General features: G+C 43.6%; 1 protein-coding gene across 2 annotated transcripts in view; it reads left to right on the top strand.

Moving 5' to 3' along the window:
• LOXHD1 (lipoxygenase homology PLAT domains 1) overlaps positions 1–19212 on the top strand; it is a 152397-nt gene that overhangs the window by 34409 nt on the left and 98776 nt on the right. For both annotated transcript variants that reach the window (XM_074355238.1, XM_074355237.1), the window contains exons 5-8: positions 708–806; positions 8614–8762; positions 16180–16303; positions 18787–19037. In XM_074355238.1, coding sequence (XP_074211339.1) covers positions 708–806; positions 8614–8762; positions 16180–16303; positions 18787–19037 — 623 coding nt within the window. The remainder of the gene's footprint in view (positions 1–707; positions 807–8613; positions 8763–16179; positions 16304–18786; positions 19038–19212) is intronic.

Genomic DNA, 19212 nt, shown 5'->3' with positions numbered 1-19212 from the left:
CTGAGGCAGGCTCTGGGTGGGGAGACCTGGGTGGGGATCATCGTGTTGTCAGGTTTGCATTGAGCCCCTTCCCTCCTTGAGGCCATGGCCAAGGCTGAGGCAGTTTGGGGCTACAGAGAATAGAATTCTGTTCAATAAATGGAGCAAAGACACAGGAAGCAGGTACAGGTCTGTAAACGAAGCAACGCCGGAACATGTGTTTGCTGTCTATCATTGGCTCCTCTGGTCACTGCATTGGCTACTGCCTTGACAATTTACATATAAATTTGATTTTAATTTGCATAATCAATTTTCCCCAATGAATTTTTGTACTCTGATGCAGGGTAGAGAACAGATTGGAGAAGACAGAGTAGAGGCAGGGGGCCCAGCTGGAGTCATTTCAGTATCCAGGGGAGATGCACTGGTGGGTTGGTTCGGCTCGGGGTGGCACCTTGCATTTGGGTTGATTCATGCATCCCAAGGCAACACGTTGGTAGATGGAAACAAAAGTCCCTGCTACTCCTGATTAGCGCTATGCGTGCAGTTCGGCGATGAACACTTGGAACCAATGTCAGGCGACTTGTTTCTTGCTCAGTTATTGACGGTAATGGTGATAGTACATGCATTGCTGGAGGGAAGCGTGAATAGTGTGGGAGCCACTCTGGGGCCTCTGCTCTTCCCTCCTCAGGACGCTGATGAGCTGAGGCTTTCTCTGCCTTCATTTCCAGGTAACAAGTATGAAGTCAAGGTGTACACTGGCGACGTCCTTGGTGCAGGGACTGATGCTGACGTCTGCATCAATATCTTTGGCGAGTATGGAGACACAGGTAATGGATCTGAAATCCTTTCTTCACAAGCCATGTGCAGAACTGATTTTTTTTGTACATATATATTTTTATTGAAGTATAGTCAGTTTACAGTGTTGTGTCAATTTCTGGTGTACAGCATAATGCTTCGGTCATACATGAACATACATGTATTCATTTTCATATTCTTTTTCACCATAAGTGACTACAAGATCTTGAATATAGTTCCCTGTGCTATGCAGTATGAACTTTTTTTTAATCTATTTTATATATATTAGTATCTGCAAATCTTGAACTCCCAATTTATCCTTTCCCATCCTCTTCCCCCACTGGTAACCGTAAGTTTGCTTTCTATGTATGCGAGTGTGTTTCTGTTTTGTAAATAAGTTAGTCTTTTTTTTTAGATTCCACATATAAGTGATCTCATATGGCATTTTTCTTTCTCTTTCTGGCTCACTTCACTTAGAATGACGATCTCCAGCTCCATCCATGTTGCTGCAAATGGTGTTACTTTATTCTATTTTACGGCTGAGTGGTATTCCATTGTATAAATATACTACAGCTTCTTTACCCAATCATTGTCGATGAACATTTAGGTTGTTTCCATGTGTTGGCTATTGTAAATAATACTGCTATGAACATTGGGGTGCATGTATCTTTTTAAATTAAAGTTCCCTCTGGATATATGCCCAGGAGTGGGATTGCTGGATCATATGGTAAGTCTGTTTTTAGTCTTTTGAGGAATCTCTATACTGTTTTCCATAATGGCTGCACCAAACTACATTCCCACCAAAGGTGTAGGAGGGTTCCCTTTTCTCCACAGCCTCTCCAGCTCTTATCATTTGTGAGAACTGATTCTTAAGTGGACTGTTCCTCACCCTCCTGGCAGAGGAAGGCAACTCCAGTCTCCTCTAGGCTCTTCTGTTGAACACCTCTTTTCTTCTTGTGATGTGATTTGCCATGCATGGCCCTCCCCAGGCAGCATGGTACCCATCTTGTCAAATTTATGTGTGTGATGTGTTTTCAGAATAAGTTGTGATTGGTTTGGGGTTGATTTAAAATTGTTCTTTCTCCTAGAACAGACCCAATCTCCACATCTCCAGGGGGCTCATTTTCACTTACTCTATCTCCCTAACCTCCATGCCTATCTTGAATTATATTTTGAGATGTGACTGGTCATGGCCAGATTCAATGCAGTGGTTTGGAGCAGACAAGACTGGGGCCAGGGAATAACTTAGGCTTGGCTTCATAGGTGGAGCATAAACTAGGGGCACAGACACGGCTGCAGGTGCTGGAAAGCAGTTCAGGCCAACAAAACTGAGACAAGTGGCTCTCTCCTGCTTCTGCTAATTGAAGAGAATAGTATCAGAGTCAGAAAAGCTATAGAGACATGAATTTTGGACACAATATATTAAGTAATTAAAAATGCATTGCTGGGATTAAAAGGAAAAAAAAGAGAACTCTCCAGTGTCAGGAATGAAGACAGAACTCAGGACCAAAGTATTAGTTATGAATTGATGCTGTGGATCTTGAAAGAAGGGAGCTTTCATGTTCAACAGTCCACAGGATGGATTTCCATATACTTTTGGGGTCAGAAAATGAGATCTTGGCACTGTATGAGGCAAGATATACAAACAATATTAGAACCACATATAAAGCCAAGATACCTAAAGGTTCAGTGAGAAAAAATAGGCTAGGAAAACAACTGCTCATCAGTACAGTAAACTTACCTTTGTAAGAACCCTAGATTAAAAACACAATTGCTGAAAAATGGATACTTTCGTCTTGCACACATGTAGGCTTGAGGTCTGATTTTACACTCCCCCCAGGTACAGAAAATTGGTTCCATGCCAGTACCCTTTGGTGCTTGAAAGAAACATTTGCAAGACTTTATGGGATTCCCACAGATAAAGCACTAGAGATGAGTTCACTTTCCAAAACCACAGAACACTCAAGGACACAATCCACCATGACTAAACACCAGTAGACGCAACAAGCAATAAGATTAAGTCCTCCAGAATTTCATCTGAAGAGCAAGGCTGTAACTTAGGTATGTTTAAACTGACTATAAACATGAAAGGAACAATTGAGGAAAAGAACAAGGCACTGTGAAAAATATAGCAAACAGAAATACAGGAAATGAAAACACAGTTACTAAATATAAACATGTAATGGATAAGTTAAACAACACAATTAGAAACCGTTGAATAGATAATTAGTGAACTGTAAGAGAAATATAAACAATATAGGCAGATGTAGCAGAGACATAAAGGGTTGGAAAATATCAATGAGGGGTCATGAGACATGCGGAAGGGAATAAGTTCTGGCATGTTGAACAGGAGTTTCAGGAACAGAATATATAGAATAGGTGAGAGGAAGCATTTGAAGAGATGCTGGCTGATCACATTTTTCAGAATTAAGCAAAGATATGAATCTTCAGATTTAAGTAGCAGAAATATTGAACAGGATAAATAATAACTGATTGACATCTAGACACATTGTGATGGAGCCAAAGGCCAACAGAAAGCTCTTAAAAGTAACCAGATTGGGTGGATTATCTTCTGCAAAAACAATAATTAAATTGATAACAAATTCCCATCAGCAACCTATAGAGGATATAAGGTCATGGAATAATATCTTCAATCTTCTGAGCAATGATATACATCAACCTAGAATTCTGTAGGTTATCATTCAGAGTGAAGCCAAAATGAATGAATTTCCATGTAAACAAAGAGAAATAGGTCTTACTACTCACAGACATATGCTTAAATAACCATTGAAGGATATACTTTAAAAAAAAGGAAATTGTACCCAGGAGAAAGGAGTGAGATGCAGGAAACAAAGGTAAGCCCCCCAAATGATAATTCTGTAACAAGTTTAAGCAAGCATTGACTATATAAAACAGTACTGATAATGATTATTATCAAGACATGAGAAAATGTGGACCCAAAACACTAATCTTTGAGAAAGAAAGGAGATAATGAGAGTTAGAACATAATAAAGTTCTTGGCTCTAGCCCATTGCTCATTCCTAGGAGAGTAGAGATATTGATTAACTTTAGACTTTAATAAGTCAAGCATGCATATTGAAATTGTAACAGTAATCACCCCGAAAGAGAAATGTATAATTTCTAAACCAGTAGAGGGAATTAAAGGGGAATAAAGACTCAATCAATTCAATAGAAGTCAGGAAATGAGGAAAGAAAAAGCATGGCTAATAGCAAAAAATAAATGTATGAATAATACAATAAATAGAAATAAACTAAACTCATCAGCTAAAGAATAGCCTCATATTAAATTAAAAGAAATAAAATATAACTTAAATATATGATACAGAAAAGCTGAGAGTAAATAAGATGGAATAAAGTATATCAGAAACATGTCAAAAACAGGAAAGAAGCTGGTATAGCTATATAAATATCCGTCAAGTTAAACTTTAAAACAAAACACTTCATCAGAAATAAATATTCTTATCATGTGATCCAGCAATCCCACTCCTGCATATATCTGGAGGGAATTCTAATTCAAAAGGTACATGCACCCCAATGTTCACAGCAGTACTATTTACAATAGCTAAGGCATGGAAACAACCTAAATGTCCATCGACAGATGACTGGATAAAGAAGATGTGGTATATTTATACAATGGAGTACTACTCAGCCATAAAAAGAATAAAATAATGCCATTTGCAGCAATATGAATGGACCTGGAGATTGTCATTCTAAGTGAAATAAGACAGAGAGAGAAAGAAAAATACTATATGATATCACTCATATGTGAAATCTAAAAAAAAAAAAAAATGAGGACACAAATGAACTTATTTATAAAACAGAAACAGATTCTCAGACAAAGAACACAAACTTATGGTTACCGGGGCAAAGGAGTGGGAAGGGATAAATTGGGAGTTTGAGATTTGCAGATACTAACTACAATATATAAAATAGATATACAGCAAGTTTCTTCTGTATAGCACAGGGAACTCTATTCAATATTTTGTAGTAACCTATAATGGAAAAGAATATGAAAACAAATGTATATGTGTGTATATGTATGACTGAAACATTATGCTGTACACCAGAAATTGACACAACATTGTAAACTGACTATACCTCAATTAAAAAACTTTTTAAAAATTAAAAAAAAGAAATAAGTATATTAGACAATGACAAAAAGAGCAATTAACCTGGAAGATATAATAATTCTGAACTTGTATAGATTGAACAACATATTTTCAAAATATGTGAAGCAGAAATTAACAAAATTCTTGGAGAAACTTGACAAGTACATAATCATAGTGGAAGATTTTAATACAGTACTCTCAATAACTGATAAGTCAAATGGATAAAAATTTAGTATTTACGTGCAGATTTTAACAACACAGTTAATAACCTTGATCTAATGTAGATTCCTGCATCCAACTGGTAGAGAATACGCATTCTTTTCAAGCACATAATCACCTCATACTAAACCACAAAACAAGTCTTAAACAAATGCAAATGAATTGATATCACAGAGACAACATTCTTTGATAAGTCAGTAAAATTAGAATCCAATCTCTGACCCCTCTTAGAAACAAACTTTAATTTTCATAAAAACTAATGATCATCTGTAAAATCCAAGAGAATTTAAAAATTATTAGAACTAATGAGAAAGTTTTAATAAAGGAGCTGGATACAAGATTAATATACAAATATCAATAAAAACAGCAAGCAAACATTTAATCTAAAATATATGATTTACAACAGCAATTATAAGGTGTTTAAGAAAAAAATCTAACAAAAGAGCATTTTGGAAAAAATAAAAATTTTTACTTAAGGACATACAAATATACCCAAATAAATGGAAAGATATATCATGCTCAAGGATGAAAAAAGACGTAATTGATTAAGATGCTCAAATTCCTCAGGTTATTCTATAAATGCAACACAATGTCAGTCAAATTCCCAAAAGGCAACACCCCAAAGCTTAAGCTATTAAAATTCACATCTGCAAAGGGCTAAGTATTGCCAAGTATTGCCACTTTTGAATAACAGAAATAATATTGACAATATTAATAATATGAGGATATTTACCTTGCCAGATATTAAGACAGTCCGATCTCTAAAAATTAAAACAGTGTGATATGAAAGAAGGATAAACAAATGAAGCAACAGAATAAAGAGTCTAGAAGCACACAGACCGTGGCATTGTAAATCAGAGGGAAAAGGATGAAATATTCAGTTGCTGGTATTTAAGCAATTGTCTAATCATATGAGAAAAGATAAAAGTAGATCTTTTTACCTTTTGCCATACACGAAAATAAGTTCCAGATGGTCGAGAGATTTAAATGTGAAAAAGCAAACTATGAAATTTTTAGGAGAAACTTTTAAGCGAGTGTCTTTTTCAAAATCTCGATTTAGGATGAAGTTTCTTGAACAATTCACTAAAACCACCAACAATAAAGGGAAATTTTGATGAAATCCATGAAAACAAGAAAACTGTCTGAGAAAAGACATCAGAGATTAAAGAAAGACAATAGAAAAACATAGTAAAGTATATGAACAGAAAAATTATGGAAGAGCAAGTCCTCGATGGCCAATATACATTTGAACCAATCTCTCAAAATATATGTACATATATGAACATCTTCCAAATAATCTTTCAACATTTTCAAATAATCAAGGGAATGCAAATTAAAACCATAATGAGACACCATTGTACACACACTGAAAGAAAAAAATTTAAATCTATGTGTTAGTAATGATTGTGGGGACTGGGAACCTGCAGACACTGCTGGTGGTAGTTGACAACCATTTTGGAAGGCAGGTTTGCAGCATCTAATTCATTCAAGATGAACACAGTTCAGGAGTCAGCAACTCTGTAGGTGCCTATTGGTTCAGTTCTTACAAATGTGGGGCAGAAGGAAGGTACAAAATAGTTCATTTCAGTGCTATTGACAAGCACAGTCAACCAGAAACAGCCTGGATGTCCATCAGCAAAAAAATGCATACCTAATAGTGTTTTCTTCATTCAGTGACTATTGTACAGCTGTTGGATCAATTCTGTTACTAGCATCTACAAAATAATCTCAAAAGCATGATATTAACTGAAAAAAAAGTAAGTTGCACAGGGTGTGTGATGATAGTGATAAGATGGTTGTAACAGCAGCAACAGTGAAGACCCCAGCCGTGAACACAGCCCCTCACCACGCTCCAGGCGCTGCCCCGAGGGCTTTGCGCACATTCGTTCAGTTAATCCTCATAACAGCCCCTAGGAGGCGATGCTCTCATCACCCCCATTGCACAGGTAAGGAACCTGAGACAGAGCATGTGCACTATGATGTTGTTTATGTAAAATTCTAAAACATGCAAAAATAGTATATTTTCTTTATGGTTACATACATATGCAAAGAAATTCTCAGGAACTACGGATACCAATTGACAATAGTGTTTCTTTTGGGGAGAGAGTAGCAGGGGAAGGGATAGACCTAAGACTTGCGACCTACCTGTTGGGTTTCATTTCCGTTAAAAAAAAAAGGGCCAAATATGCCACACTGGTGAGCGATGTCGAGGGTAGGGGAGTGTGTATGTGTGGGTGGGGAGGGCTATGTGCAAACTCTCTGTATTTTATACTCAATTCTGCTGTGAACCTGAAACTGCTCTAAAAAAAATAAAGTCTATTTAAAAAGAGAGAGAGAGAAGGGCCTAAGCAAATTATACAAAATGTTGCTGTTGTACCTCCTACATCCAGGTGGTGGGTACATGGACAGCTAATATGATTTTCCATGTTTGAATTGTGGCCATTTGACATTTAGAAAAATTTAAAGACTCAAATTTTAGAAAAGACAGGACAGCATAAACAAAAAGCTAATGCTTAGTTGGGACTGTAAGGGCTAATATGACCAGTGGATGTTGGAACATCGTAATAGAAAACTGCAAAGTGGAAGGAACAAGTTAGATCAGGTCCTAGCTATGTGCTTAACATCTGTGTGACTCTTGGCAAGTTGTTAAAATTCTCCAAGTCTCAGTTTCTTCATCTGCGAAACAATTACAATCGCTTCCTCTTGGATTGTGGCGAGGAGTAAATGAGGGGACAAAAAGGATGCTAAACACCCCGTAACATCTCATGATGGTTTTTTTTTTTTAACAAATAAGAACTGTTTTAATGAGTCACATGTCACTTAATGAGTTTCTTTTTAATTTTCCATGGCAAAAAGGATTAGCAGCAATACGTGTTTTGATCATCCATGAGACACTACATATGATCATATTTTGTCTATTTTTTTTTTTTCCTGATGACTGTTCCCATCACTGTTTTCCAGAAAAGGAGTCAGGCCCAAGGAAGCCTGTTGGCTGATTGATGTCAGGGTCCCAGCCAACCATCCCTGGAACAACGACCATGGGTGTGCTCCTAGTTCAGGACAAGCAACTGGCAGAGCAAGGCAGGGCCTCAAGTTCCGGGATGGAGGGGCAAATCCGTTTACTAGGGTGGGGACTCTGGGGTAAGGCAGAAATCAGAAGCCCAGTCATGGGTCTTAGGCACAAGCCACACGCAAGGCAAGCCTCAGCCTTGACTGCAGGCTAGAGGGATTTAAGGAGCCTGTAGATCTTGGGGTGAAGCTACCCTTCTTGACTTTTTTAAAATTAGTAAAACTGGAGCTGTTTTAGGTTCACAGCAAAATGGCATGGAAGTACAGAGAGTGCCCACATACGGCCTGTCCCCACCCACACAGCCTCCACTGGTGTTGACTTTGAGACCAACCTTCAGCAGGTTGCCCATGAAAGTTTGGAGCTGGTTCTCTCACCTCCTCTGGTCTCCTTTGTAACCTTCTCGTGGGTCTGTGCATACAGGCGAGCGTCGGCTGGAGAACGAAAAGGACAACTTTGAAAAGGGAGCTGAAGACAAGTTCCTACTGGACGCCCCAGATCTGGGGCAGCTCATGAAGATCAATATTGGCCACAACAACAAGGGCGGGTCTCCAGGTTGGTTCCTGTCCAAGGTGGGTTCAGCTGCCTGTCTGTGGTCCCTGTGGCCCGGGAGGGGGAAATCTAATTCCTCTAACTTCCCTTTTTAGATCTGTCTGCCTCCACTCTTCTACCTAAGCCTGCTGGCCAACCACGCTGCCCTCCTCCCAGCCTTCAAGGCTTTGCCTACGTTATCACCTTCCAAGAAAGCTCACCACTCTCATCTGCACCCAGTGAGGGTCTGATCTTCCTAAGACTCTACCACGAAGCATCCCCTGACTCTGGCCATCAGAACCTCCCCCTCCCACGAATGTTTATAACCCAGCCTGCTTGTAGCATTCATGTCACCCTAATCATAAGCTTTCTCCTGACTTATCTTGGGCTGTTGCTTTGTACCTCAAATTTCTACACCATGGGTCCTTGTAATTTCACCTGCCTGGGACAAATTAAGAATGAAGAAGAAAGGGGGAGGGTATAGCTCAAGTGATATAGAGTGCGTGTAAATCTTGTTCCATTACCATCTGAAATTTGATATTGACGCCAACTTTATTTTTCTTCCTGGACAACTTATTTTGTGGGTTTCTTTCCCAGACAGGATGCTTGTAGGATTTTTTTCTTTTTATTTGTAATTCAAGTCTTGCCAGATAATGTCTAGGTGTAGGGTCTTTGTTAATTCATCTATCTCCCCTCTCCTTCCACCCCTTCCCTCCCCTTCTCTCTCTTCTCCACCCCATCCCTTCCTTCCTTCCTTCTTTCTTTCCTTCCTTCCTTCTTAACTTCTCTGAAACATGATGAGTCTTTTCTCTGATGCATAGGATATTTGTTATTTATTTATTTATAGCTCAGAAAAGAGGTCTCCTATTATATACTGAATTCTTGCTTGGATGGCTTTGTTCTGGTCTCGTCTTCAGGAACACCAACTGTCCATTTATTGGATCTCCATTCTGTTTTCCAAAGCTCTCAGCTTGTCTTTTATTCCTTTCGTCTCTATTTTTTCCGCATTCCACAAGAACTTGTAAAATTCCCTCACCTCATGATTGATTTGCTTTTCCATATCATCAGTTCCATTTCCTTCTCCTCTGAACGAGAATTTTAATTCTGAATGTTTCTTTTAAATATTTTTTTCTTCTTACAAAAGTAATACATACTCACTGTAAAAAATTTAAGAAATACAAATAAGCAAGAATAAGATAATCTGAACCACCAGGGTTTCACTACCCGAAGATAACAGTGTTCATGTTTTGATACGTATCTTCCAGGCATTTTTCTGTGAATTAATATACATATATCATTTAAAAATAATGGGATCATAATAAATACAATGTCTTACAAACTGCTTTGTTTCCAGTTTCAAATATAATATGCATATTTCCCCAAGCTATTTAAATAGAATGACACTGATATTTCACAATGCAATTTTTCATGACTATAATAGTATTGTGTTTCATTGCTCAGATATAGTATGAATTATCAAACCAAGTGCCCTTTGTTGAACATTTCAATTTTTTCCCCTTAAAATGATTGACACTGTAAATAGCGCTGTGACAAACATTCTTGTCTCTTATCTTTACGCACATCTATGATTATTTCCTACAATGAATTCCTAGGAGCTGGTTATAGGGCGTGCAGAGCTGTAAGACCTTTGATATGTTTGCTGCTCTAGACTTTTGCTTTTCTTAATACCTAGTAATCTAGTTCTCTTTTCATATCATCTTACTGCCTTTTCACTGCAGCCCCTTCTATGCTTAAAGATGTTTACTGCTATTTCACAAAGACTGTATCTTCTTGTATTCTGTTTAGCATAGCAGTTTCTTAACTCTTTCTCTGTATCCTTTATTCAGAGTTCTCTTCTGCTTCTTTAGAATGATGCTTCCTTCCTCCCTCCTTCCTCTTCTTTTCCTCTCCTTATTGTTTGCTAGTCAGACACTTTTTCAAACCTGAAGGCCAAGCTGGCTACTCTCAATGTGAGATTGCTTCTTCTCTTTGGACCAGTATTTTGCATAAGGTGAGTTCAGGGCCTGGTAGGCAGGTCCCTGCCGGTCCCCCCAGTGCCAAGGTAGGTATCCCTCCAAAGGTTCATTGGCTTCTGGAGAATCCCTAACAGCCTGTTCATTTAACTAAATCAAAGTCAAACCAAAATGCTCCCTGGGGATAAGACATAAAAATAATGACAGCATTTTGCAGGGCAGCACACCTGGGTTTACTAGATATATTCCCGGGGGAAGAATTATAATGAGAAAGGAGGAAGGAGGGTTTTAGGTCCCAGGCAGGGTGGGCACAAGCTGAAAGCAGAGGAGAGGGGGAACCTAGGGCCATCTCTCGCCACTTTGGGACGACACCATGCACACGAGCCCCAGCCTCCTGCCTCCCTGTGTCTGGGCCTCCGTGTGCCCCTCCTCCACTCACTCTGATTGATCTGCTGGCCCTCAGCTCCCCGGAGGCACCAACTGAAGGGGCTGTTAAATTGGCTGCATGTCCAGATTTGCCACTTGGACCGCAAGAGCTCCCATTCTCCACGTTGCTGGGCTGGCTGCCTTGGATGTCACGTGACAACTGCTCCTTCCATGTTTACGTGTGAGGGCTTGGTGGGATAAATCTAAAAGCTAGTGTAATTAGTTCCTTCATGGGTCATCTCCCTCTTTCCTTAGTCAATTGCCATGTATGTTCCTCAGCCCCAGCTGGTGGTGCTCGGGGTGACCGACACCTCTGACACCCCATTCTTCACCCTCTCAGCGGGGCTGGCATGCTCCCTCTTCCAGGCTTTCACATGGCTTGGATCCTCATGTCTGGTGAGCCCTAGAATTGTGATGGACTCAGATGATCAGTTCAGGTCACCGACCACGTCAGAGGGGCAACAGCCACAAGATGGAACATGACGTTGCCAGTGGGCCTCACCCTTGGTCCATCTGCTTCAGTAGACAGACTTGCCCACGGCCCCGCAGCCCCTCAGTGGCAGGACGGGCACCTGTCCCAGTCCCCTGGACTCTGAGGCAGCATTCTCTCCACTGTGCCATGTGTTAGAAAGTCCAGAATCAGATGGGTCACCTACTGCGTGCTGGGGGAGTGTAAGTTCCACCAGCACCACTGGCTTTGACAGGAGAGGAGACGGAGGCTGGTGGAGCTGATTTCAGGGACCTCAGGAAGCCCACCATGGCCTCAGGTCACCAATTACCCTCAACGTCCAGCAAACACTCACTGAGTGGCTGTCACACCGTAGGCCCCGCACTGCACCCGCAGCTGTTACAGTGACTGTGGCTCTGCTTCCAAAAGAGATGAGACAGGTTCCTAAGTAGTTACTGTGACCTTATACTGCAAAACTGTTTTTAAAATTTTATTTTATTGGGTTATAGTCAGTTTACAATGTTGTGAAACTTCAGGAAAAGTCCAGTTTTCAATGAATGACCATTCTGTCCTAGGGGGTCCCAAAGTTGATCGAACCAGGGCTGTCAGTTTGAAAATCAGAAAACAGAATCACTCCAACTTGAGTGCAAAGCAGGATGAGTGTTGTATGAGGCACAAATAGACATCGTTGTGGGGACCTGTGCCTGTGGGCATCGGAGGGTGCTTCAGGGAGGGTCCGTTGGAGCTGGATCGTGAAGTCGGGGAGGGTTTTGCTGGGGGTGGGGCAGGGAGGAGAACTCCTTTGGGCAAAAGGACTGACAGATGAGGGGCAGCTGGAAGGTGGCGCAGGGACGCTGAATAACTCTGGGCCAGGGCACAGGACTCAGAGAACTGAGAAGTAATGTTAGGGCGTTGGGTGAGGGCGGGGCCATCACAGGTCTTGGTCAGAACAAGCCATCAAAGGTCTTTACTGAATGAGGCAGCCTGAGGCAGTGATGAGGGAGTGGATGTGTGGGCAGGCTCAGAGGAGAGGGATGAAGTGCGGAGGAAGGAGCTAGAGCCTTAAGGGTGTCACCATTCAAATGCTGTCATTTACAGTCGTTTCTATTTGTGGCATGCCACCTATCAATTGACACAGTATTTCAATGTGATGAGTGAGACACAGAGCGTGTGGGGAAGGACAGCCCTGTGACAGGAGGAGGAGACCACCCTCCCTTCTTTCTGAGCTTCAGTCCCCCCATAGAACACTCCCTCATTCTTCCATGAGCCCAGGTCTTCCCTGCTGACCCCTGGGTGCTGAGATTTCAAAGTGGATTCCTAAGCTCCAGAGTCTTTCCCACCTTTTTTCCCCGTATCAAAACTTACCCATCCCTTTCCTGTGATCTAAGAACTCTAAAGGGAAACCACAGTTCAGCAGTGGTTTCTGGAATGTGGTGATGGCTGCTTATGTGTCAAGGGCCACCTTTACTGGATAACATATATACATTTTTCTTTCATCTTTTAGTTTCTTGTTAATTGAAGTACAGTCAGTTACAATGTGTCAATTTCTGATATACAGCACAGTGTCCCAGTCATGCATACACATACATATATTCTGTTTCATATTCATTTTCATTAAAGGTTATTACAAGATATTGAAGATAGTTTCCTACGCTGTATAGAAGAAACTCTTAAAATCTATTTTTATATGTAGTGGCTCATATAAGCATTTTTAAAAGGAAGACTGGAAACAGGGATTTGTCTTACGTTCACTTCCTGCCCCATGGCTGGTTCAGAGAAGGATCACTGTGGACCACTCAGATTGTCTGCATTTCTGGCATCTCGGCACATTAGGCGGGAGGGAGGAGGCCCTTCAACCTCTCTCCAAGCTGCCCTATGTGTGTGGGGTTCATTTCTTCTGCGCAGAACGGGCCTCTGCTTCAATCAGGTTACGTAAAGTTGGTGGAAGTGATTCCCATACCAAGGCAGGAGCGCTGCCGTGAGTCAGAGTTGACATTCTACATTGATCTACAATGTATTGACTCCAAGACCAACTCCATGTGTTCACACAGACATGTTTGCCCCGCGCGGGAGGAGATGCCAGATCGTTTGGGTGTGTCTGTGAACCATCTGGAAAGAACAGGAAAGAAAGAACCCCTGCTCTTGGCAACTTCATCTTTTCCTCCTCTTCTTCCGGGGTGGTTTGTCCTCCCTGGCTTTTTGTAGCAGGTGGTCTCACCTTGTAACTGTGCTGCAGAGCAGAGCAGAGCAGCTCCACTGTGGACAGGCTCCCTTCTCGCCTTCTCACCTCCCAAGGGCTCACGACCCCTGGTTTCCCAGCCTGTGGGCTTGTCTGCAGGTGGAGAGCATTCCTCGGGGAGACAATGGCTCTTGCTTTTCGTTAGGTTATTACTTCTGTCTGTCTGTCTGTCTCTCCCCCACACACTCCAGGTGTGTGCTTCTGTCATTCAAGGTGAAGGTAAAAAACCATTGCTGAGATGTCTTGAATTCTTCAAAGGAACAGTATGAAAAACCAGGGGTGTCTGGGCAACTGTGAACAGAAGTGGGAAAGCTGCTTGCTCTCCCCCGAGGGGCCCTTAGTAATGTCCCAAGCACCAGGACCCACATCAGCAGAGGCCAGGATGCTCTTGGGAGCGCCCTCCGCCCCGCCCCCGGCACAGTCTTTCTGTGCTGGGTGCTGGCATCACTCGCGCCGCCTCTCATGTCTCAGCTCCTTCGCTACCAGGTGTGTCCCAAAATGTCCTACCCTCCGGGAGCCAGCTTCCCCCAGCCTCATCCTGCAGACCTTGGGACCAAGAGATGTCATAAATAATGGTTTACATACTTCAGTATACATCCAGAAAAGTTCCAGAACTATTTCATGGACCTGTATGCTTTCTACACTAGCGTTTAAGTTTTGGCCTTTCTTTGTGATTTGGCATTTCGGAAAGTCTAATTTTTAAAGTCTTAGTTGTTACTCAAATACTCATTCGCATGTCGTCTCTTTCCTTGGCAGTTCAGCTGTGCTGGCTAGCTTTGTCCTCTAGAGAGATTTAATGGTAACACATTTTATTTTTCAGATTAGCTAAATTTCTCAAGCCAGGAGTTTCCATCAGACGCCAGGCCAGGAGAAGGCCCTTTATGGAAGCCATCTCTCTGTGAACTGTGAGGGTGGTTGTCTTTTGCTCTCGGAGTCATGGCTGGCACACCAGTCTGCGAACATTTAAAGACAGAAATGGTGAATCTGTTTATTTAGGTTTATTGGGAGATGTGACAGCTTATCTAATAGATTAAGTCCTTTCTTTCTTCACCTTGCTTTCCCAACGCTGTGAGGGTCAGAGTAAAGAGGTGTAGCCCAGATCCTTGTCAGCGGCTCCCTGATCTCCCCCACCCCACCTGGGAGATGAAAGCCACAGAGACATGTGCAGACAGATAAGTTGGCAGAGGATGAACTGCCTTCCGTGACAGAGTGCCCTCTGGACAGTGCCACAGTGGCTTCCAGGCACTCAGCTCTGAAAGAACAAGAGACTCGATCATATCAGCAAGCCCTAGAGGGTGACTCACACCAACCAAACTTACAAGGGGCTGATTTATAAACCAGAGCCTGAATGCTGATTTATCTGGGGAGAGAAGCCTGGTGGGATGGCTGGTCCTGTTCACTGGCTCAGACCACTGGCCCCTCCCTGGTGAGTGGTGTCCTCAGGAGGCCAGCTCTGAGTCCAGAAGTTTCCTCAATGAGCGCTGGGTTACAGAACAAGGTGAGATGCCTTCAGGCAGGCCAGGGTGTGCCTTGTTTCCACACTGCAAACACTTTGGTCTTAGGAAGTGAGTCTTTCACTGGGAATCAGAGCCCCCCTCTGTCGGGCAGCCCTGGGCACACCTGGGCAGATTTTTTTTCTTTTCAACTCCCTCTTTCTGTTGCCAGTTGCTTCTGCCCTCCAGTTATGGCTGGAGGAGTCGGTCTGGTTATTGACGATCCCACTTAGAGTGAGTTTTCAGTGGGTGTTCCTGGGACATTTGGGGAGGGCCCCCCGGCTCCTTGGTGAGCTCTAGAACACACACTTCTCTCAGCCTCCCCAGCCTCGCTCACATGTCAGTCCCCCACGGCAGCTTCAGAGATGCCCAGCTCCCCAGCCTCACTGTCAGGGGCTGACATTTTCCGACCTGATCGCCCGGTCCCGGGGTTCTGTGTGCCAGATTCAGGGCCTGTAGTGCCCTTGGCATGGGCTCTGCTTCTCAGCAAGGTCGGAATCCCAGCCTTCACCAGGTGAGGAGGATGATGATCTTGGTGCCGTCTGCAAACCCAGGCTGCCCGTTCCGGCGTCCCAGGCTCACAGGGCACACCCTGCCAAGTTTCTTGCATTCAGTTTTTTGTTTTTAATGATCTGCCACAGAGTAGGGGAACAAAGGCTCAGTAATTCAGGAAGGAGGTGATTGTCGTCACCCCTGTGACTCTCAGTGCTTAGCAAGGTTTCTGACAACAGGTGTGTTCTTGTAATAAGCTTTCCTTGGGCCACTAAGACGCTGAGAGCATACCCTTAGCGTACACTCAAGTGATGGAGGAATAGGATGCGGTCATCAGGTGTGCCTTCAATGACATTTAATCTTCTTTCCTTCTCTTCTCCTTCCCAGATTGTCATTGAAGATATTGGGAACAAAAGAAAGTATGATTTCCCTCTTAACCGCTGGCTGGCCTTGGATGAAGATGATGGCAAAATCCAGAGGGACATCTTAGTGGGCGGAGCTGAGACCACAGGTAGACCTGAAGGAAGGGGACCCCCTGTGGGCTAATATTTCACTTTCTGCCTGAGGGTCGGTGTTCTCATCTGCGGGTCTGGAGGCCTGCAATCAACTGGGAACCAGCCGTGTCTTCAGACAACATTTCTCCTGTCCCTGAAAGTGTTCTGTCCCCCCTGGGCTGGAGTCTGGGCCTCTGCTGATGCCAAAGGAAATGGAGAGGTGCCCCTGAGCAGACACTAACTTCCCAGGGCAAGGAAAGTTATCTGTAGGGTGGGGCTAGGATGTGAACTCCTGACCCATGTGGACATTTATAAGGATGTCGATTCACTCTTAACTCTTCTTACTGCTGAGTGCTTACTTTATGCCAGGCTCTCTCTAGGCCACTGACCCACTTCACCTCCTCTCATCTTCACAACAACCCTAGAAGGTGGGGAAGGTTATTGTTTCCATTTCACAGGTGAGGAAACTGAGTCACAAGCTCAGAGACCTGTGCAAGGTCACACAGCTGATCCAAGATTTAGTCTGCCTCTGACATCTCTCTCCTGTGTGAATTCCATGGAAACCCTGAAACTCCCAGCATAGCATGGTATGTTCCAGAAAATTGATGTCCATGAATGGGCACCGCTGAGAGCGTGCTCCGCCGCAGAACCTCCCATGGCTCCCCACTGCCTGGAGAAGGAGCCCATGATCGGGGGCATAAGATAAAAATGGCTCCACGATGGAGCCCCAGTTGGCCATTTCAGCAGCATCTTATTTATTTGTTTGTTTGTTTATGACTGGGGATTGAACCCAGGACCTTGTGCGTGCAAGCATGTGCTCTACCACTGAGCTATACCCTCCCCCCAGCAGCATCTTTCAACACCTTCTCCCACCACTTCCACCCACCCTCCAGCTCCCTCCCCTCATCTGCATGCCTTCTACTCTGTCTGTACTTACTTTTGCCCCCTCCACTCTCCTCCCACCTCATCCGCACACCTCCCCTCTCCCCTCCCCTTAGCTGCTAGCCTCACTCTTTCTCTTCCCTTCTCTTTGCAACATGCCTCCCCTCAGCCTGTACTGCCATTTCTCTTCTTTTTGTTTCTTAAATCCCTTCTTCCAGTCATTTCCTCTAAACCATCCCCCATCACTGCCACACTCCAGACAGGACAGTCTCTCCCTTCTTTTGCTCCAGACATTTAGGGCAGGACTTGATTGCTATTTATTGCTCAGGAAACTGAATTCTCCTCCGCTCCAGCACTCTTCAGCCTTGGCTTTGTGTGCCCTGGGCCCGGTCTGACCATCGTGGGTGTGTCACAAGTCATCTGTAACTAGAGTTTGCAAATGGTTTTCGTAGAAACATACACTAGAGTGGGTTTCATGCGCTCCCTTCAACTATGTTACTATTACTTGCTTCCAGCGATAGAGGAGGAGGAGGAGGAGGAACCAGACGGTCCGAAACTACGGCCATGTCATGTGTGAGAGTACCGTCTGTCCACGTGTTGTGGAAAAATAAAGCTGGAGACCCACTCTGTTAGGGCCGGGGCTGTTTCTTTTTTCCTTCACATCCTCCCAAGGCCTGACATACAGTAAGCACTCAGTAAATGTTTGTTAAACAAAGGAAGGTGCAAATGTCTGAACGAATGATACATCCGTGTAGTTGCATGTGTTCTATTCCGAAGACATTGGGGATTTTTATTTCTCTGGAGTCAGGGGATGAGGGCAGGGGCAGGGGCAGGATGAAAGGGAGGCGGGGGAAATTAACAAGGCTTAAAGTACCACTTGCCTTAGACTCCAGGACAGAGTGAAAAAAAAAAAGGGCCAGACCTTAGCAGAATTTCCGGTAGTTTCCTGTTCAAATGTTTGTCTTTAATGTTTTCCTTTACTGTGTCTCATCTCAGAGTTTGAGCTCCCCTCGCTGGCTCTACCCCAGAACTCCTTGTCCTCTGACTGACCAGAACCCCAAATGGCCCAACCCACAGCATTCTATTCCTCCCTCGACTTTTTGTCATCCCGGGTAAAGAAGGACTCTGTGCCGTCTGATATGAGTGAGGTTTTTAAGCTATGAGTGAAAGAGAAAGCTAAATGAATCAGAGCCCGGAACATAAACCCCTGGTAGTCGAGTTGACTATTATAATTAAATGAGACATAATAGAACTCATCCAGCAGCTACTAATAATATGCACCTGGTAATTAGCATTAATAACAAGTACTATTCTTAGAGTCAACCCAAGCTCTTCCTTCTCTTTGGGAGTTTCCTGTAATTGGGGCTGGCAGCTTCCTGTTAACCTGTAGTTCCTTCCTAGACTCAGACACAGTGCCACACAAAGTCAAAAAGATAAAGTGAACTGGAGAGGGGCACTGGCTGTCATCTGGGGCAGGAGGACTTGGGGGAATAAGGATGTATGGAAGAGGGGGGTGCCTAGGGCGGTGTAGCCAGGTAGGGGAGAAGGTGGGTAGGACATTGTAATCAGCTTGCATTGAAGCCTCTGCTTCCCTTTTCCCCTGTTGTTTCCACACCAGCCATCTCTTATATTGTGACCGTCTTCACCGGGGATGTCCAGGGGGCTGGGACCAAGTCCAAAATCTACCTGGTCATGTACGGGGCCAGAGGGAATAAGAACAGCGGGAAGATCTTCCTGGAGGGCGGAGTGTTTGACCGTGGCCGCACAGACATCTTCCACATCGAGCTGGCTGCCCTGCTCAGCCCCCTGGGCAGGGTCTCCATCGGACACGGCAACGTGGGCGTCAACAGAGGCTGGTACTGTGAGAAGGTAAGGGAGGCTGCGGAGGCCGCTTCCCTGATTCCACCCCTCTCTCCTTTAACTTGCAAATGCAAACTCTAATCTGAATCCTACTTCCTGCTTCCTTTGGACCAGTTACAGAGCACATGGGAAGTCCCTTTCATGGGGCCTTTTGGATGGCTACATGCCTGTCTATCTGGTCTTA

This window comes from Camelus bactrianus, chromosome 30 (assembly GCF_048773025.1).
Source record: "Camelus bactrianus isolate YW-2024 breed Bactrian camel chromosome 30, ASM4877302v1, whole genome shotgun sequence".
In the NCBI taxonomy this organism is placed as follows: Eukaryota; Metazoa; Chordata; class Mammalia; order Artiodactyla; family Camelidae; genus Camelus; species Camelus bactrianus.
The sequence above is the reverse complement of the archived record's forward strand: the minus strand, read 5'-3'. Positions and strand labels throughout refer to the sequence as shown.